Source organism: Pseudocercospora fijiensis (genome assembly GCF_000340215.1).
Source record: "Pseudocercospora fijiensis CIRAD86 unplaced genomic scaffold MYCFIscaffold_1, whole genome shotgun sequence".
In the NCBI taxonomy this organism is placed as follows: Eukaryota; Fungi; Ascomycota; class Dothideomycetes; order Mycosphaerellales; family Mycosphaerellaceae; genus Pseudocercospora; species Pseudocercospora fijiensis.
Window position 1 is genome coordinate 4368352 of NW_006921532.1, and position 16365 is coordinate 4384716.

At 49.1% G+C, this 16365-nt stretch overlaps 7 protein-coding genes across 7 annotated transcripts; 5 read left to right on the top strand and 2 right to left on the bottom strand.

Moving 5' to 3' along the window:
- The first annotated feature begins 1291 nt into the window (after positions 1-1291).
- MYCFIDRAFT_48380 (uncharacterized protein) lies at positions 1292-2281 on the top strand. Its single transcript, XM_007921843.1, has 3 exons — positions 1292-1346; positions 1404-1880; positions 1943-2281. Exons 1-3 carry the CDS (start codon positions 1341-1343, stop codon positions 2000-2002), a joined length of 543 nt encoding a protein of 180 aa, XP_007920034.1. The 5' UTR covers positions 1292-1340; the 3' UTR covers positions 2003-2281.
- Positions 2282-3728: 1447 nt separating this feature from the next.
- On the bottom strand, positions 3729-5191 carry MYCFIDRAFT_48382 (uncharacterized protein). Its single transcript, XM_007921844.1, has 2 exons — positions 5016-5191; positions 3729-4950 (listed from the first exon to the last, which is right to left on the bottom strand). The coding sequence occupies exons 1-2, from the start codon at positions 5184-5186 to the stop codon at positions 3862-3864; spliced, it is 1260 nt and encodes a 419-aa protein (XP_007920035.1). The 5' UTR covers positions 5187-5191; the 3' UTR covers positions 3729-3861.
- Positions 5192-6525: 1334 nt separating this feature from the next.
- Positions 6526-8545, top strand: MYCFIDRAFT_209733 (glycosyltransferase family 31 protein). The gene has a single exon (XM_007923139.1). It carries the CDS (start codon positions 6641-6643, stop codon positions 8156-8158), a length of 1518 nt encoding a protein of 505 aa, XP_007921330.1. The 5' UTR covers positions 6526-6640; the 3' UTR covers positions 8159-8545.
- Positions 8546-9014: 469 nt separating this feature from the next.
- MYCFIDRAFT_21609 (uncharacterized protein) lies at positions 9015-10052 on the top strand (the record flags this gene model as incomplete). Its single annotated transcript, XM_007921479.1, has 1 exon — positions 9015-10052. A coding segment is annotated over one exon (1038 nt), but the record flags the coding sequence as incomplete, so codon positions are not given.
- A 603-nt stretch (positions 10053-10655) lies between these two features.
- Positions 10656-11351, top strand: MYCFIDRAFT_27897 (uncharacterized protein; the record flags this gene model as incomplete). The annotated part of the gene is made up of 1 exon (XM_007921649.1): positions 10656-11351. One exon carries the CDS (start codon positions 10656-10658, stop codon positions 11349-11351), a length of 696 nt encoding a protein of 231 aa, XP_007919840.1.
- Positions 11352-13986: 2635 nt separating this feature from the next.
- MYCFIDRAFT_169857 (uncharacterized protein) lies at positions 13987-14318 on the bottom strand (the record flags this gene model as incomplete). The annotated part of the gene is made up of 3 exons (XM_007923140.1): positions 13987-14013; positions 14050-14258; positions 14288-14318. 3 exons carry the CDS (start codon positions 14316-14318, stop codon positions 13987-13989), a joined length of 267 nt encoding a protein of 88 aa, XP_007921331.1.
- MYCFIDRAFT_55192 (uncharacterized protein) lies at positions 14143-16163 on the top strand (the record flags this gene model as incomplete). Its single annotated transcript, XM_007921939.1, has 7 exons — positions 14143-14430; positions 14495-14545; positions 14599-15106; positions 15176-15490; positions 15568-15766; positions 15843-16029; positions 16096-16163. The coding sequence occupies exons 1-7, from the start codon at positions 14346-14348 to the stop codon at positions 16161-16163; spliced, it is 1413 nt and encodes a 470-aa protein (XP_007920130.1). The 5' UTR covers positions 14143-14345.
- Between the last annotated feature and the right edge of the window lie 202 nt (positions 16164-16365).

Sequence of the window (16365 nt, forward strand, 5' to 3'; positions counted from 1 at the left end):
ACGATATATTTCTAACCTAACTAAGGAATACTATGCCGCGCTTCTTTGGCTTATTAAGTACCTAGTTAGCACTCTAAGCCGTAGTCTGTATTTCCGAGGTATATAGAACAATAAGCTTAACTTTGCTAGATACTATAACGCTTCCTAGGCTAATAATCCGGTTACTCGTCGCTCTATAGGAGGCTTCTATTTCACGCTCGCTAGTAGACTACTGCTATACAAGTTAGGCCGCCAAACCTTAGTTACTCTGTCGTCTATAGAGGCTAAGTATGTTTAGTTAATAACTAGCGCTAAGGAGGCCGTTGCTTTAGCTCGGTTACTATAAGAGATTAGTTATAAGGGCACTACTAAGCCTATTACGCTATACGAGGACAATTAGTCCGCTATCGCTATTACTAAGTCTACTGTTAATAGCCGTATAAAGCATATAGATGCTCGTATCTACTACATTTAAGAGAAGATTGCTAATAGTACTATTATCGTTTAATAGGTTAGCATATATAATTAGATAGCCGATAGCTTTACTAAGCCGCTTAATAAGATTAAGCACGGCCGCTTTGTTAAATAGTTAAACTTAGTGGATTGTAAGGCTGCTATTAAGAGCGCCGCTTAGCCTGCTACTAAATACTAAATAGATAGAAGATATAGGTTTATTGTCTAGTTTAACTGCTTGTATTTGTTTAATTGCTCTGTTACAATAGCCTAAAAGTAGTCTAGTTGTTTCTATACCTAATACCCCTTTGTTTGCTTCGCTAGTTTGTTTGTTTAGCTATATATACGCGATAAGGGGGTGACTTGAAGTGTATAGTATGTAGTATTACGTGCATAATGCCTGAGGCTGAAACTGCGCACTTCATCTTTAGGCTTCCTGTAGATTAGCCCTCTTCTGAATACATCAGTTACATCAAGTGAATAGTGAACGAGTGTGCTTTTTTCCTGTTGATGTTGATGAAAGCTGGAGCGGGGGGGGGGGGGGGGGCTCGGGGAAATGTTGAGCCGATCCGAGGCACAGAATAAATAGCAACAGTTCTTGACATTGCTTCTATGTGGTAATCGCGATCAACACCCAGCGCATGGAGATCTTCCTTGGAAAAGGTAATAAGGCTGATTGCGTCTACAATTCTGTTTCTTGATTGTACCGAGATATCCATGTTGAATACTGCAAACCCCTATTCACCGAGGCACGTACATACATAGATTTGAGCCGCACGAGCATGACGTAAGAATCTTTCCCACAAAACTGAACACTCAAAGCACTCCCTAGGTTCATGCACATTCCCTTTATCAAAATCAAGAAGCAGGTTCATTGGGCTGACTCTCCCTCGAAGCCATCGAGGACCATGGACGTAAGCAATATGATTCCCGCATCCAATAAAGCTTTGGCTTTGACAATCTTTCTCTAGGTCTTCGCTACCTACACCGCTGGCACCTCGGCCTACCTTGGCATTCAAGCGATCCCCCTGCTCCTCTCGCCACGAATGATCGTTGGTATGCTCACGAGCGAAGCGCACACCACGACCGACATCGAGACATATTTCGGACGAGCTCTATCCTTAGCCCTCCTTGCCCTATCCCTCCTCAACCTCGTTTTGAGCGGTCTGCTACCGGTGACATCTCAAATAACCGAGACCGACGTAGAGAACCCGTATAGCTATCCCACAGCGATAGTCACCACCATTTACCACGCGCTCTCAGCATTCTATCTTTATACGCAAGTCACATATGGCTTCAGCTTTGGCTTTGGAAGTGGGTTGGTCGCGAGCAGCACGTTATTCTGCTTTGGAATCTGGGTGTGTGTCTTTGGAGGGGAAAAAGCTCGAACGTCAAAGACCACAGGAGCGGATAAAAGGACTTCCAATTTTCCCTTCACAAACTCCGAGGTGAGTACTGCATAAGAGATGTCACCACTAGTCTTGTCAAAATTCGCTAATGAGCTTCCCAGAGCTCGAGAGAGAAGAAGAAGGAGAGCAAACGCAAGTCCATCTCCTCGAAGACGAGGTAGCAGGCTAGATAGTTCACAATAAGTTCAGCTTGCGTCGCGCGGCTATCAGGCGGAGTCTCATTCCAAAGCATCACGCGATAATGACGCTGAATAGCCAGAAGTGCTTGTAGTTCGGGCACACAAGCAACGCGCGGAGAAGATGACTCCAGGGCAGACACGTAAGTGTAAGGTATACATTGAGTCGATTAGGCTTAGTCGCTCCTGCTCAGACCGGAGTAGGCTGCTCCTTCGCTTTGGCGGGAGTGTTCTGCATGGATCGCATACGAACCCGCTCCTCGTACTCTGCCATCTGCGCGTCCAAGTAATTATCATATGGGTCCTTGTCGCCATCAAAGCCCATTGCGGGCGGAGTTGGCGTCCTTCCTGCTCGTGAATCTGCTTGCTGGAATTGCATTTGCTTCCGACGCCATTTGGGCTCTCCATGGGTCCAGCTCAATGCCTTGCCCGGTTGAGCGTCGTTCTCCATCGCCCGCCGCACATTCTCGTTCACGTCTCGAAGTAGACCCTCTCTCTCGGCATCCGCAAGCTCCGCCTCCATGACGCCGTCCAGCAGGATCTCCTTCAATTGCCATTCTTCGCGTTTCTGACGCTCTAGTTCCTCGACTTCCTGCTTAAGCTCTTCGCCGTGCTTTTGCGCCCAGTGGACCTGTCGCCTTAGCAGTCGCATGAGCTGATCGGCAGATATCGCTGACTCCCACGCTGTGAAATGTATGTCGGGAGGGTAGTGGATCATGAATCCGGGTTGACCAGTGATGGGATGATGTGCTGGAATGTATGTTATGTTATCGTTCACCGGCGAGGGGTCCACTTCATTGCCATCCTCGTCATGGGTAGGGCCGGGATCTTGCGTGGTGGAGGAGGCAGACTTAGCGCTACCGTTGGTGAGTTTGCCTTTCCCGCCCTTGCCTTTGGCTGTCACTGGTAGCACTTGTTCTGCTCCACGCGCAGCCTCAGGCTCATGGACAGTACGCATGTGTTTCGCAAGCGCGTCAGAGCGCGTGAACGCTTTATCGCACTCTGGAAGAGAGCAATAATATGGTTTCTCCTTGGTATGACTGCGCATATGTGCTTTGAGCGCGTACCCGGAAGGATGATTGCTGGTCTTCTTTTGGCATTCGCCCCATTCACACACGTACTTGGTCTTCTTCGGTCCTCCTGTTGCGCAATGTGTGCCCTGCACGTGGTCCACCAGCTCATCATTGTTCCGTGCCGAACCGAATTCGCAGTCTCGCCACAGACACTGTGTCTGGGCTTGATCTCGCAGGCTGTATTCGTCCTCTTCTGGCGGACCTTCGCCTTCACTATACCCGTCCTCAGACAACGAGACATTGTCGTCTTCCTCGTTGGGGTGCGATGCCGGTGCGAGGTTCTCGGAATGTGTTGCGAGTGACGATTGTGCAGTTTTACGCCTCTTGGCTGGAGGCTCTGATGTTTCGGGATGGGTAATGTCTACGCTGGGTCGCGATGAAGGGCCAGGAGTGCTAAGTGTATCGTCGTACTCTTCGTGCTCGCTCGGCGGATCGCTGAGATCCGAATCGCTGGTGTCGGTCATGTGTGATAGTGATAGTGGAGGAATCGCAGCAAGCACGCTGTCCGGTTTGGTGGATGTGCGTGGGCGAGTGCGTGAAGTCGTCACGTTTGCGGGTTCATCGCGCAGGAGCAGCGTCCGCGGCAGACTTGAGCACAGGCGAATTTCTGGGACCGTCACATGAAACAGAGCGAGCTTGAAAATGACAGCTGCCGATTCATTGATTGTAATTGTGGGTATCTCAAGTTTTGATTGCAGTTTCAAGGGAATCTAAACCCTCGCTGAACCAGAAGAGCTCTATCAAAATGCACACATCCACCTCAGTCGTACCTCACGAATGACCATTGACGGCGCCATTGGTGACTTTCGCGGCGACAACCACTTTTTCAAGCGCTTGTCGAACGTCCGCAACCAGATCGTCCTGATCCTCGACACCGCATGATATCCTAACCAGATCATCAAAGACACCAGCGGCCTCGCGACTCTCCTTTGGAATGCCCATGTGAGTCATGCTGGCTGGTACTTCGCACAAGCTTTCGATGCCCCCGAGAGACTCAGCGAGTGTGAAGATCTTTGTGGCCTCGCAGAACCGATCAGCTGCTGTCTTGCCACCCTTGATTCTGAATGAAAGCATTCCTCCGCCCATGCCATTCCGGTGCTGTTTGATAGCAATCTTGCGTTGTCGGTGGGAACTGAGTCCGGGGTAGTTTACGGCAATAACATGCGGACTAGCCTCGAGCGCTTCCGCAACAGCTTGTGCATTCTTGCTGGCCTCTCTTGCTCGCAAATGTAAGGTCTTAGCTCCACGATGAGCGAGCCAGCAGTCAAATGGGCTGGGCACAGCACCAATGGCGTTCTGCAAGAATTTTAGTCGTTCGTGCAACGAATCTGAATTATACGCCGCGACTCCCATCAGCACGTCTGAATGACCGTTGATGTATTTGGTTACACTGTGGACCACGATGTCTGCGCCATGATCAAGCGGATTCTGCACGTAGGGCGACATGAATGTGTTGTCCACCACGACCATGATTCCGCTCTTGTGCGCGACATCGGTGACGAGTCGAATGTCCGTCAGCGACAGAGTCGGGTTGGATGGTGTCTCAATCCAGATCAATTTCGTCTCCGGTGTGATCAGCTCTTCGATATCTAGCTCGATGCTGGGCGTGAAGGTCACACGCACGCCGTGTGCTGACGCAACCTTCGTGAAGTATCTGTGTGTGCCTCCATAGACGTCTGAAATCGAGACGACGTGGCTACCAGCCGCTAAACTCTGCAGAATGATTGCTGTTGTTGCCGACCCGGATGCAAAGGCTAGGGCGTACTTTGCCTTTTCGAGTGCTGCTATTGAGTTTTCAAAATTCCATCGATTCGGGTTCGAGGATCGGGTGTACTCATGGTCGCCGACAGGAACACCAACCTACACATGGAATGGCAGCAGTCAGTAAGCGTCCAAGGAAATCCGGGCTGTTGTGCTGATCTTACCGAGCGCTGGGCAAAGGTGGTGCTGAGAGAAATTGGCTCAATGACAGCTCCTGTCACTGGATCGTGTGGTGAGCCAGCGTGGACGGCGAGGGTGCCAAACTTGTGCACTGGAGAGGGCGCGCGTGGAGGTGTGTCGATAGGAGCATGCTCGTTGAGTTCCGGCACCGTCATTTTTCCTTTCCCCCTGGCTGGCGACAGTGTCTCGCTGAGAGGTCGCAAGGATGTTCGAGGGCGCTGAAGCAGGCGGGGCAATCTGGAGAACTCAGAAAATGGGGGTGGAAGATGAGCGGACCTGGCGAGTTGTAAATAAATAAAGTGCTTGCGCAGAAAGAGGCGAGTGCTTAGAAAAGCTGATTAGCAATGCGACCTGACAATAATGCCGTGGTGACCACTGTCGATGCGACAAATTGCGTGATAAAGCAAAAACGTGAGCCTTGCGATGCTATGCCGAGGGACCGAAAGGAGACTACTGTATGTAGTAAAAATGTGCCACTGTCTATATTCTAGCCACGCAAAGATCGCTACTTGTCATCATTATCATAGACAATCATGACAATGCATGGCGGCATACTGGGCAACCGAGGCTCTGGAGAATTGGAGATGTCCCTGAGACTAGCAGGTGGCGTGAACAATGACAGCAGTCAAAGCAGCCTATAGAGACGGGGCGTTCCTGCGTGGTACAGTACTTGCTTTGATGTCCAATTGCGCCATCGCCATCGCCATCGCGGACCCCGATTTGATGGCATGGCACTGGCAGACACAGACGCTGTCTGCTTGTAGGATATCCGCTGCGATCTTGCACATTACGCCAAACTCATGCGCATCTTGGCCGCTGGCAGGATCACGAGAATCTGTGGTTGATGACACAGTAATACCAATCTTGGTCGCACGCTGGCAGGATCACGAGAATCTGTGGTTGATGACACAGTAATACCAATCTTGGTCGCACGCTGGCAGGATCACGAGAATCTATGGCTGGACGACGTGAGGACACAGTAATACCAATCAAAGTACTTGTATGTGAGAGGACGCCTTGCAGCGTAGTGCAGCGCCTCAATGTCAGCGCCTTATTAATCATCATGCTTCCGGGTTTCAAGCTTCAGGGCCTTCGTTCTGCTCCACGCAGTGGCCAGAAGTGTTTCTAGGCTGCGTGGTACATGTACAGCGTCTGAACACGTCGGAGGGCTAAAGGCCTTAAGCTTGACCAGGCAACTGTCGACTTCAATTGGCAGAAACCCCTGCTAGTCAGAATTTGGGGAGAAATTGATAGCCTTCCGAGGTGTTCAGACGCTGTACTTTATTAGGAACCTTCAACAAACCATACCATGTGCCTTTCCGTCGACAATAATGGCAAAGCCGTCGCGAAGGGTTCGAGCGGGCGGCACTAGTGGAGCATCGCCATTGGTCAAATCTTGCCCTGTCCTGTTCTTGTCCCGTGATCATGGTCTCACCTCCTTACTACTTCCTAGAGTCCGCAGCAATGCTGTACCACCATTGTCAGTAGAGACTGGCGTTTCAGTCGTACATGAAGCGCTCGTCGCTTATTCCCTCTTTCTCTTTGGAAACCACACCATTCGTGGCTTGACGCTTGTCAGGCTGCAAATGTCCAGCAGCCGCTGTGCGTCATGCAAATTCCTGCGGCATGCGCTGCGCGTTCGCCGCCTAGGATGCAGGTGATAGCGGCAGCAACACTCGTCTTGGTTTTCTTCTATTTTGTTTTCATACCCTCCGGAATACATCGACCATTGGGCACTGCCAGGTGGCAGCAAATATCGGCACCATTGCAGGCCTCGAACATCACCCTGGACATCGAACTCCTGAAACAGCTCCAAGTGCCGCCGAAGTTTTCTTATCAGAGGCACTGCATTAGCGCCAGAGAGAGAAATGGCCTGAAGAGGGAATCACTTGTGGAAATTCAAGACCCGATATTTGCTGGCGCCAGACCCGTCGACATCAGCCTGGACGATGATTTCAAGCCTCAGCCCGATTCCCGAAGCATATTGCCGCCCTGTCAGACGGCTGTCGAGATCGATGTGCCAGACTTCTCCTCTCAACTATCCAGCAGCACCGAGGCTTTGATGCTAGGCGTGGCGACTTCACTAAAGCGAATCGAGCAGAGCTTGCCAACATTCTCGAGATGGCTGTCCAATACTGGATCGCCGCTTCTCGTCTTGCTCGTGGACCACCCAGATCTCAGCAAGATCGAAGCGGACCTGCGACGCGTGAGGAGTCAAGCCGAGACGCTTCAAATAGAACTCATCTTTGAAGGGTATCAGCATAACTTTGAGCATGACAGCGAAGGTCTAAAGAATTTTGGACTGGCTACTGCACTTGACAAGCATCGTCGAGAGTCGACTCGATGGTTTGGTATCATCGACGACGATACCTTCTTCCTCTCACTGCCACGTATGTTGGATGCGTTGCAGCCTTTCGATTCAAACAAAAATTGGTACATCGGAGCTTTGACTGAAGGCCATACCCGCATTGCAAAGGAAGGTTTCAAAGCCTGGGGCGGTGCTGGCTTCTTCGTTTCACCACCTCTTATGCGCACTTTGGCTGAGAATGCCGTGGAGTGTACTCCCCTTGACCAGTTCTTCGGCGATATCCTATGGAGAGATTGTATTATGGAGGTGACCTCGCCAACGGTACATCTGACCGAACTACGCGGCCTTAACCAGATGGATCTGTGGGGCGATCTCTCTGGCTGGTATGAGGCAGGCTTTTCGCCCATCTTGACTGTGCATCATTGGAAGAGCTGGCACTTCTATCCGGTTGCCATGGCTCATGTCGTATCAGACGTTGCTGGTCCGGACTCTTTCTTACAACGCTATCTGTTCGGCAATAATACTGTCCTCACGAACGGATACAGCATATCTGAGTATCCCAAGGGCTTGCCAGATCTCAATCTTGTAGAGCTCACAATGACAGAAGATGTCAACGTCAACCGCCCACCGCCGCAGCTAGAGTTCCACCACAGCATGGGACACACCCGACCAGCACTGGAGCTCGGGAGAGACAAGATTCAGTGGAAGTTCAAACACTCCGTCATGACTTCTGAAGGCACTGTCAGGCAATTCTATGTCAAGAAGGAGAATGATGAAAGAGATGTCAGTGTTATTGAGGTGGACTGGTCCAAGTCATGAGAAAAGGCCAATGCGTCTCAATCAGCCTTGCCCGCAATGCTTCCAGGAGTGATACATGCGTCGAGTTCGACCATCGGCGAGGCTTTTGTTGGTCACCGAGTCTGTCCTTGCGGGGTATTGTTCGAATGGCAATATGAAGCTTTTGAGAAAGCTTCGAAGGTGAAATATAGATCGTCGATGGTCCTTCAGATCGCGGCATGGAAAAGGAGCTTTTATTTGGTGGAAGCTTGCTGTTTTCGGACAGCGATATCCAATGTTGGATCGGAATTCAAATGATACCCACTGAGCAGTCGAATGCGAGCGTTAGTTACATTGCATAGAAGGTGTTTGCTTGAGGGGCAGTCATTTATAGTGCTATGAAAGTCGGAACGATTGTTCCTGGAAGGCTGCATCATCTCGTCGCTCCATACCTCCTTTTCAACTCAACTTGACGTTAGTTGGCTGGATGCTCGCCAAGCAAATGCGCAGTTCCATTTACAGCTGTCGATTGGGTCGCGTCGCCAAGAAGCGCGTGGAAGCTCAGCCCTACATTGCTCATGCTCGGCGAATCCATGGTTGACCTCCTATTCCACTTTCTCTCCGATCCACTCCACGACCGTGGGCCATTCTTGGGCCGACTTTGCACACTTCAATATTCCTCCACAATGGCTATGCGATAATCATGGATTCGAAGTTTCACTGTCGAGAGATGGCTTGGGCACCGAAATCGCGTAGGATCACCCTGGTGGTCGCCGCTGTGGCCTTGTTCGCCTTCTTTTATGTCTATTCCCACGAGTGGAGCCCGACACCTTCCGAGACATATTCCTCACAATCGTCATGGTCGGAAGGTGCTCACAGCGGCCCGGTCAAGGGCGACTGGCAGTGGGTCGCGGACCGCGATCGCAACAACCATTCTTTGACCTCCCAGCAATGTCACCAGGCATTCCCAGATCTCTACAGCGAGATTTACCGATCGCAAGCATATTGGCGGGATCGATTAGGCCCAGCCGGGAAGTTGACTGAAGAGAATTGGGGTTTGAAATGGAGCAATGATGGCGGTCTAAGAGCACTGATATGGGAGGGAAAGCTCTACATAATCGAGTCTCGTGGGCTCAATCATTTCTTACATTGGAAAGAGAGATCACATGCTACGCTGCATAACATCCAGCGTGCGATCATAGGCGCGCGAGAACCGATCCCAAATATCGAGTTTAGCATTAAGATCAACGATAAGATCGAGCTCACGAATGAGCATCCGAACAACACGGTATGGAACTTCAATCGGGACGTGCACGATGAAGCGATGAAGCAGGTGTGGTTGATACCGGACTTCAACTTCTGGGCTTACCCACGCGTTGCCGGCGCATACGGTGACTTTCAGCGACAAGCTATCGACTTCTACGATGACTACAATTGGAAAACGCCTAAGCTTATTTGGCGAGGCACAACAGAGTTCAACCCCGAAATTCGGGTCAAGCTGATCGAGCAGAGTGACGGAAAGAGCTGGTCTGATGTCCACAAGGTTGCAGAAGACGTACATGACGAGGAAGCCACGAAATGGAGGATCAACATGCCGGACCATTGCAAGTACAAATTTGCGGTGCATACAGAGGGAACAACATGGTCAGGCCGCTTGAAATACCTGCTCAGCTGTCATTCCACAATCATTATACACCCCTTGAGATACACAACACATCTGTACCATCTCCTGGAAGCTGAGGGGCCGAATCAGAATTACGTTAGATGCGAAAAAGACTGGAGCGACCTTCCGTCAACCATGGATGACCTCCTCGCGAACCCTTCGAAAGCAAAGAGAATTGCAGACAACGCCGCAGCCAAGTTCAGAGACAGATACTTCACACCCGCCGCACAAACCTGCTACTTCAGAGAACTCTTTAAGGTCTGGTCGGACATCACTCCTGCGCCCAACCCATACGTAGAAAATAAGCTACCTGATGGCACAACAGAAAAGGTGTGGCGTGGTATGACTTATGAGGAATATGTGTAAGTGTTCGACCCACATTGATACACTGAAATGTTTCTGACTTTGCCACAGATTCTTGGACAAAGGCTATAACGATGGACACTGATTGGAGGATGTGGCCGACTTAATTCAACTGCTATCTGCCTAAGCTCAAGCAGGTCTTATGTGTTTGCACGGCGTGGTCTGCATTTGGTCGGCGCAAGAACTATTGCGATATTTGGATACGCTTTTTCTAGCAAGGCGTTGACGGAGGTGAGTGGCACTGGCACTGTTGTCCGGGCATTTGGGAATGTGAATACCAGCAGGCGGAAGACCTGAAGATAAGTGCAGTATGATCAAGTGTATGACCTATTCCAGGCCGAGGTGGCCCAACATGTTTATCAAGCGCTGTGCTTTGCTCAGCTCCAAAAATTTGCTTCTTCAAGTCTTCGTTTCATGCCAAGACCACGCATTACGTTAGCGAATCATGACCTTGGCAAGGCTTTGCAATTTGCGTAGTTCTATTGCATAGACCAACCCTCCAAACTTGACACCATGGCACAAACCCCGAGCATTGATATCTTACTGAACCTGGTGCCAGAAAGACCGAATGTCGTTCTCGAAAAGTTGCAAGCGCACCCGACATTGGCTCATAGACAGGACGGCCACGGATATTCTCTCGTCCATGCTGCAGCTTCCTATGGCCATTCAGACCTTCTGCAGGCATTGGTGAAGGATTTCAAAGTCGATCCGAATATCAAGGACGAAGATGGGGAAACGGCTCTATTCAGCGTAGATGGAGAAGCAGCGGTCCAAATCACACAGCAACTGCTTGCTCTCGGCACAGACATTAACCATCGCAACAATGAGGGACAAACCGCTGCTGAGAAATTAGACGATGAAGACGAGCAGCCTATGGTCGCTGCATATCTCAGGCAAATACTAGCAGGGTCAGGAAGTGCAGTCACCAGTGAACAAAACGAAGCAGTCACGAATGGTGAGCAAAATGGCGTTCACCCTCCACCCCCATTGCCTCAAGGTCTGGAGCTCAACGTCGGCACCATGATGCCATCAGAGGCAGGCGAAGAACCAGATCCAGAGTTTCGAAGACGTATCGAAGAATTGGCCGCTCGAAGCGATTTCGAGACCGAAGCAGGTCAGCGAGATCTACGCAATCTGGTGTCGGACGCTCTTTCTGGCATCACCAATGAAGGCAGAGGTCCACCGGCGACACGGAGACGAGTGGATTGACAAGGCTCGTGGCAGTTTGAAAGATATTGGTCGACAGCTTCGGACCACCCCACGCCTTTGAGAGGTCCATGTGAGCGCAGGACTCATCGTCAGATGCAATAACGATACCCCAAACTTTGTCGAACACATGGGTATGGATGCGTCCACGGGTTGCATCCGGGAGCTCCAAGACGACAGTTGTGGACGTGGTCAACTACCGATATCAAAGGGAGGATGCCTGGCTTCTGCCGGAAAGCACATACCACCAGAAGTTACTTCATCAATCAGGTTACCAGGGGAAATACAGCATGCTCGCTTGAGCATTGGAGGCCTGAGCTGCGGATACACAGATGTTCCAGAGTTCTCGACTTCGTTAGTTCAGACTCTGTTCTTCCCGTAAATCAAAGTGACAGGACGATCTGCTGCAAGAACTAGAGGTTCGGCAACCTCGTCTGGTTCTTTGCCCGAAATCCTTGGAAGCACGCTTTTTGCCTTTTGCTTTGCGGGGTTATCGCGCGATGCTACCACGCGAACGTGGACTAGCAAGGGTAGAAGTCTTCCCCACCTGCCGCACACTCCCGCCTGCCGCACAGCAGCGCACGGTTTCACTATATATATTCAACACGGTCGCATTCACTTAATAATAGTCGGATTGTAGAGATTATTAGTGCATATGAAAGCGCTGAAAGCGCTCTTCAATCTAATATAGAGATTATGTCCTATATCGTACTAGAAGCCGCATAATACGTATAGGCTTACTAGAAGCCGAACTACTAGCTTTCTTGCTTAGAGACACTACAACGTCTTACTTAGGCGGTTGCTCGAAGACAATACGCCGGAGGGGGTTCTTTGCCTTCTTAATAACTTCCTATAGGTTAGTATTTAGCTGTCTAGCGGCCTGTTTATTTACCTTCTTTATCTCCTTCTTATAGGCTTCCTTAGCAAGCCTTACCTTCTTTTCTTTAGCCTCTAGTTGTCGCTATATAGCCTTTAGCTGTTTAATACTAAGTGTGTATTGCTTCTTAAGTGCCTTCTACACCTTCTCGTCTTATTTACGAGCCGCCTCCGCCTCCTTCTATTATTCCCTCTCTTACTATATTTCCTTAGCTCTTAGTAGCTTAGAAGGGCTATAGAATATAGAAGCAGAGCCGTCTTCTGCCCTTACTTGTTTAAACAACTTCTTACCTCGTTTGCGGCGCTTCTACTTATTATATAGGGCCTGTTTAAGACTATTAACTTAAGTAAGAAGCAATAAATTCTTAGCTACTAAGGTACTAACTTTGCTACGTAGGCTAAGGACCTTATTAGTATCCTTATGCTTTACCTCCCTACGGATTAACGCACTTATCTTCCGCTAGTCTTGTATAGTAAGTAAGCTACTCGTAGAAGGCCTAGAACCTATAGAAGGCCTTAATAGTAGGTTTAAATAGTCGCTATATAGCTTCGGTAATAGCAGCTTAGATAGGACTACTTCCGGATTGAATAGATAGATACTAGTCTTCTTAAAAGCAGACTCAATATTATAAGGTGTTAGTGCTAGTGTCTAGGCTTGCTAGAAGAGTGTAAAGAAGGCCCTCTTTATAATACCTTGTATTGCTTGTAACCTATATAGATAGGCGTTTAAAGCGGTTAAATACTACGAGGTAAGGGGTGCGAATATAGCTATATCTAGTGGTTATAGCCGGTAAGTTGAATAAGGTAGATATACGCCTACTAATATCTTCCTTTTAAGAGCCTAGTTAATAAACTTTATAGTTAAATAAGAGCCGTGTCTATTAATTATAAGTAGCCTCTAATCGCGACTATTACGAGCCTTCTTCTTTATAAAACGGTCGTATACTTTAGTTAACTATTTGAAGCCGAGTTTATCTAAAGTCTAGCCTATTAGAGAGGTTGTAAAGAAGGCTGTATGCTTATCTAGGTCTATATCTTCTACCTAGGTGTCCTAAAGATTGCTAGGTTAAGCCTTATAGATTAGTATAGGTAGAAGGCTCGTAAGGTTAGCGGAAATAGCTACAATACAGGTTATCTACTCTCTGTTGCTATCCTATAGGTGTCCTATAAGCTGTCTACTCTTAACTGCGTTCTTTAAGAAGTATCTTAATGCCTTGCTTAAGACCCTAATTATAAAGCCCTTCTCGTCTATATTTATAATATTCTTTAGCTTAATATCGTACTTATTAATAGCCGCTTATAACTTCTCGAAGTACTAAGTATAGGAGAGATAGCTATCCGCCTTCTTACGAGCCTTATCTAAGTTGCTAATATATGCTGAATCTAGGTGTTCCCTCTACCGGTATTTAAAGCGAGTAGGCTAGTTCTTTCTAGGCATATTACTATAGATTTCGTAGGCGAAGTTACATATTATTATAGCGGTCGGAGGGAGGGCTAACTTAGTAAGAATATTGATGTAATCGCAGAGGGTTTGTTCTTATTATAGTGTCAGTAATTGCTGTTCTTTATACTGCTACTGCTTAGTTCTAGCTTTACTATTCTATAGCTTGCTTAATTTCGTACGCTTAACGGAATACTTCCTTACAGTAGCAGAAATATTCGGCTTCTTCTGCTCTTTCAAATCAGCTATTGCACGCCTATATTGCTGGTCTATATCTATAGTTATAGTTGTTGGAAGATAGAAGGTCGAATTTCGAGAAAGTCAAATCGAGGTGTGCGACAGGCGGGGCTGTGCGGCAGGTGGGGAAGACTTCTAAGGATGCACTCCATGTGGAGGACTTGGGGATGGAAGAGTCTGTTCGCATCGCATCTTGGTTGCATTCATGAAGTTCGGCGCCTGCCATTCGGTAGCCCAACTAATCCTTGATGTGGTCAGCGGACATATCACAGGCGAATTGGCGGCTGAACTGGTAGTGTACTTCGCATACCATTGAATAAAAACACCGCCTTCTTCACCTTCCTCCGACACACCATCTCCAGGCTGTTATCAAAAGTTGCCTCACAAGAAGAGCAGGATCTGTTGCGGCCACTCATAGAGTGCGCGCCATCATTCTGCCCAACATGGCCATCTTCAAGAAGCAGTCGCTGAAGACAGGCAACACAACCAGGACGAAGGCTTCAGAGCTCACACTCCGGGCGTCAATATGTGCGTTTGCCACCATCTTCACCGTCTGACGAGACGTGAGAGCACTAACCTGTGCATCGCACAGACCCAATTTGCTTAGTCACCATACTGTTTTTCCTCTGGGGCTTCTCCTATGGTAAGAAAGCACAATTCCGTACTGAGCCTACCCATGTCTGACCTGCGAGCCAGGTCTGCTCGACACGTTGAATAAGCACTTTCAAAATACTTTGGGCATAACGAAGTCGAGATCAAGTGGACTCCAAGCAGCATATTTCGGCGCATATCCTCTGGCCTCCCTTGGGCACGCCAACTGGCTGCTGCGCCATTATGGCTACAAAATCGTCTTCATCTGGGGCCTGTGCCTGTACGGAATCGGCGCTTTGGTCGCTTGGCCCTGTATTCTTCATCGATCGTTCGGCGGCTTCTGTGCTGCCATCTTTATCATCGGCAATGGCCTTGGATCATTGGAAACAGCAGCAAATCCTTACATCACCGTGTGTGGACCGCCACGATACTCTGAGATGCGTATCAATCTTTCGCAAGCCTTCAATGGAGTTGGAACCGTGGTCGCTCCAGTCCTTGGCTCTTACGTTTTCTTCAAGGATACGGGTGACAGCACGGATTCGTTGAAGAACGTGCAGTGGGTATACCTTGCGATTGCGTGTTTCGTATTCGCTCTGTCGGTCGTGTTCTACTTGTAAGTGTGGCAAAATCACAATCTGCATGTGATCCATCGATTCGTTTCTCTAACACATCACCCCCCCAGCTCTCCGATACCAGAAATCACCGACGCAGATATGGAGTTCCAAGCTGAGGAGACGCACGCTGGAAGCAGCGATCAGTCCTTCTGGAAACAATACAGACTCTTCCACGCCGCGTTCGCCCAATTCTGCTACGTTGGAGCCCAAGTCGCCGTCGCTTCATACTTTATCAATTACGCAGTAGAAGCAGGAAGAACAGACAAGGTCGCCTCACAGCTTCTGGCCGGAGCCCAAGGTTCCTTTGCCATTGGACGTTTCGCCGGCGTGGCACTTATGAAATATATCAGACCTCGATGGGTATTTCTGGTCTATCTGACAATGTATATTCTCTCTTTTTTTTTCTTCAAGCTTCAACCTATTACAGAAGAGATATCATTCTGACCGCAAGTCTTTACAGGTGCATCGTCTTCATCTCTCCGGCCGTTGGCCTCAAACACGGAAACTCGGGCATAGCAATGCTCTACATCACACTATTCTTCGAATCGATTATCTTCCCGACCATCGTCGCTCTTGGTATGCGCGGTCTTGGGAGACACAGCAAACGCGGAGCAGGTTGGATCGTTGGCGGTGTCTGTGGCGGTGCAGTAGTGCCACCAGTAAGTCTCACGATTTCCAGGCACAAACCCTCATATTCGATGCATCTGCTGACCTGGTGCGCTTCGCTTTTTGTAGGCTTTGGGCGGAGCAGCAGATGCCTCATCGACAGCCAAAGCCATGTCTGTCCCACTCGCCTTCTTCCTGGTAGCTTGGACATATCCTTTCTGCGTGAACTTCGTCGCGTCGTACAGAGAGCCTGCCGATAAGTTTGGGACTGCGGAGATTGGACTGAAGCATACCGACCCGGTCAAGGACGTTGAAAGTGCGAGCAATGGAGGCAGTGGACACGAGGCGGCCATTCTGGAGTCCGAAGTTGAGAAGGATAAAGCTGGTGTGGTGCATCAGGAGACGGAGAAGGAGATGGAGACTGCTGAGATTCAGGAAGTGAAGAATTGATGGCAAGAATTTGGATAGTGCATGGAAGCATTTCATAATGTTGCGAATGCTTTTACGGAGGAGGAAAGGATCGAGCAGAAGCCACGGGGAGCATAGTTAGTGCTTATTCCATGAAATGCACTACATATGATTTACTTTCATATACCCAATCGAATTTTTTATGACAGTCTTCGATTTGCATTTCATAGCTGTTTACCGGTTC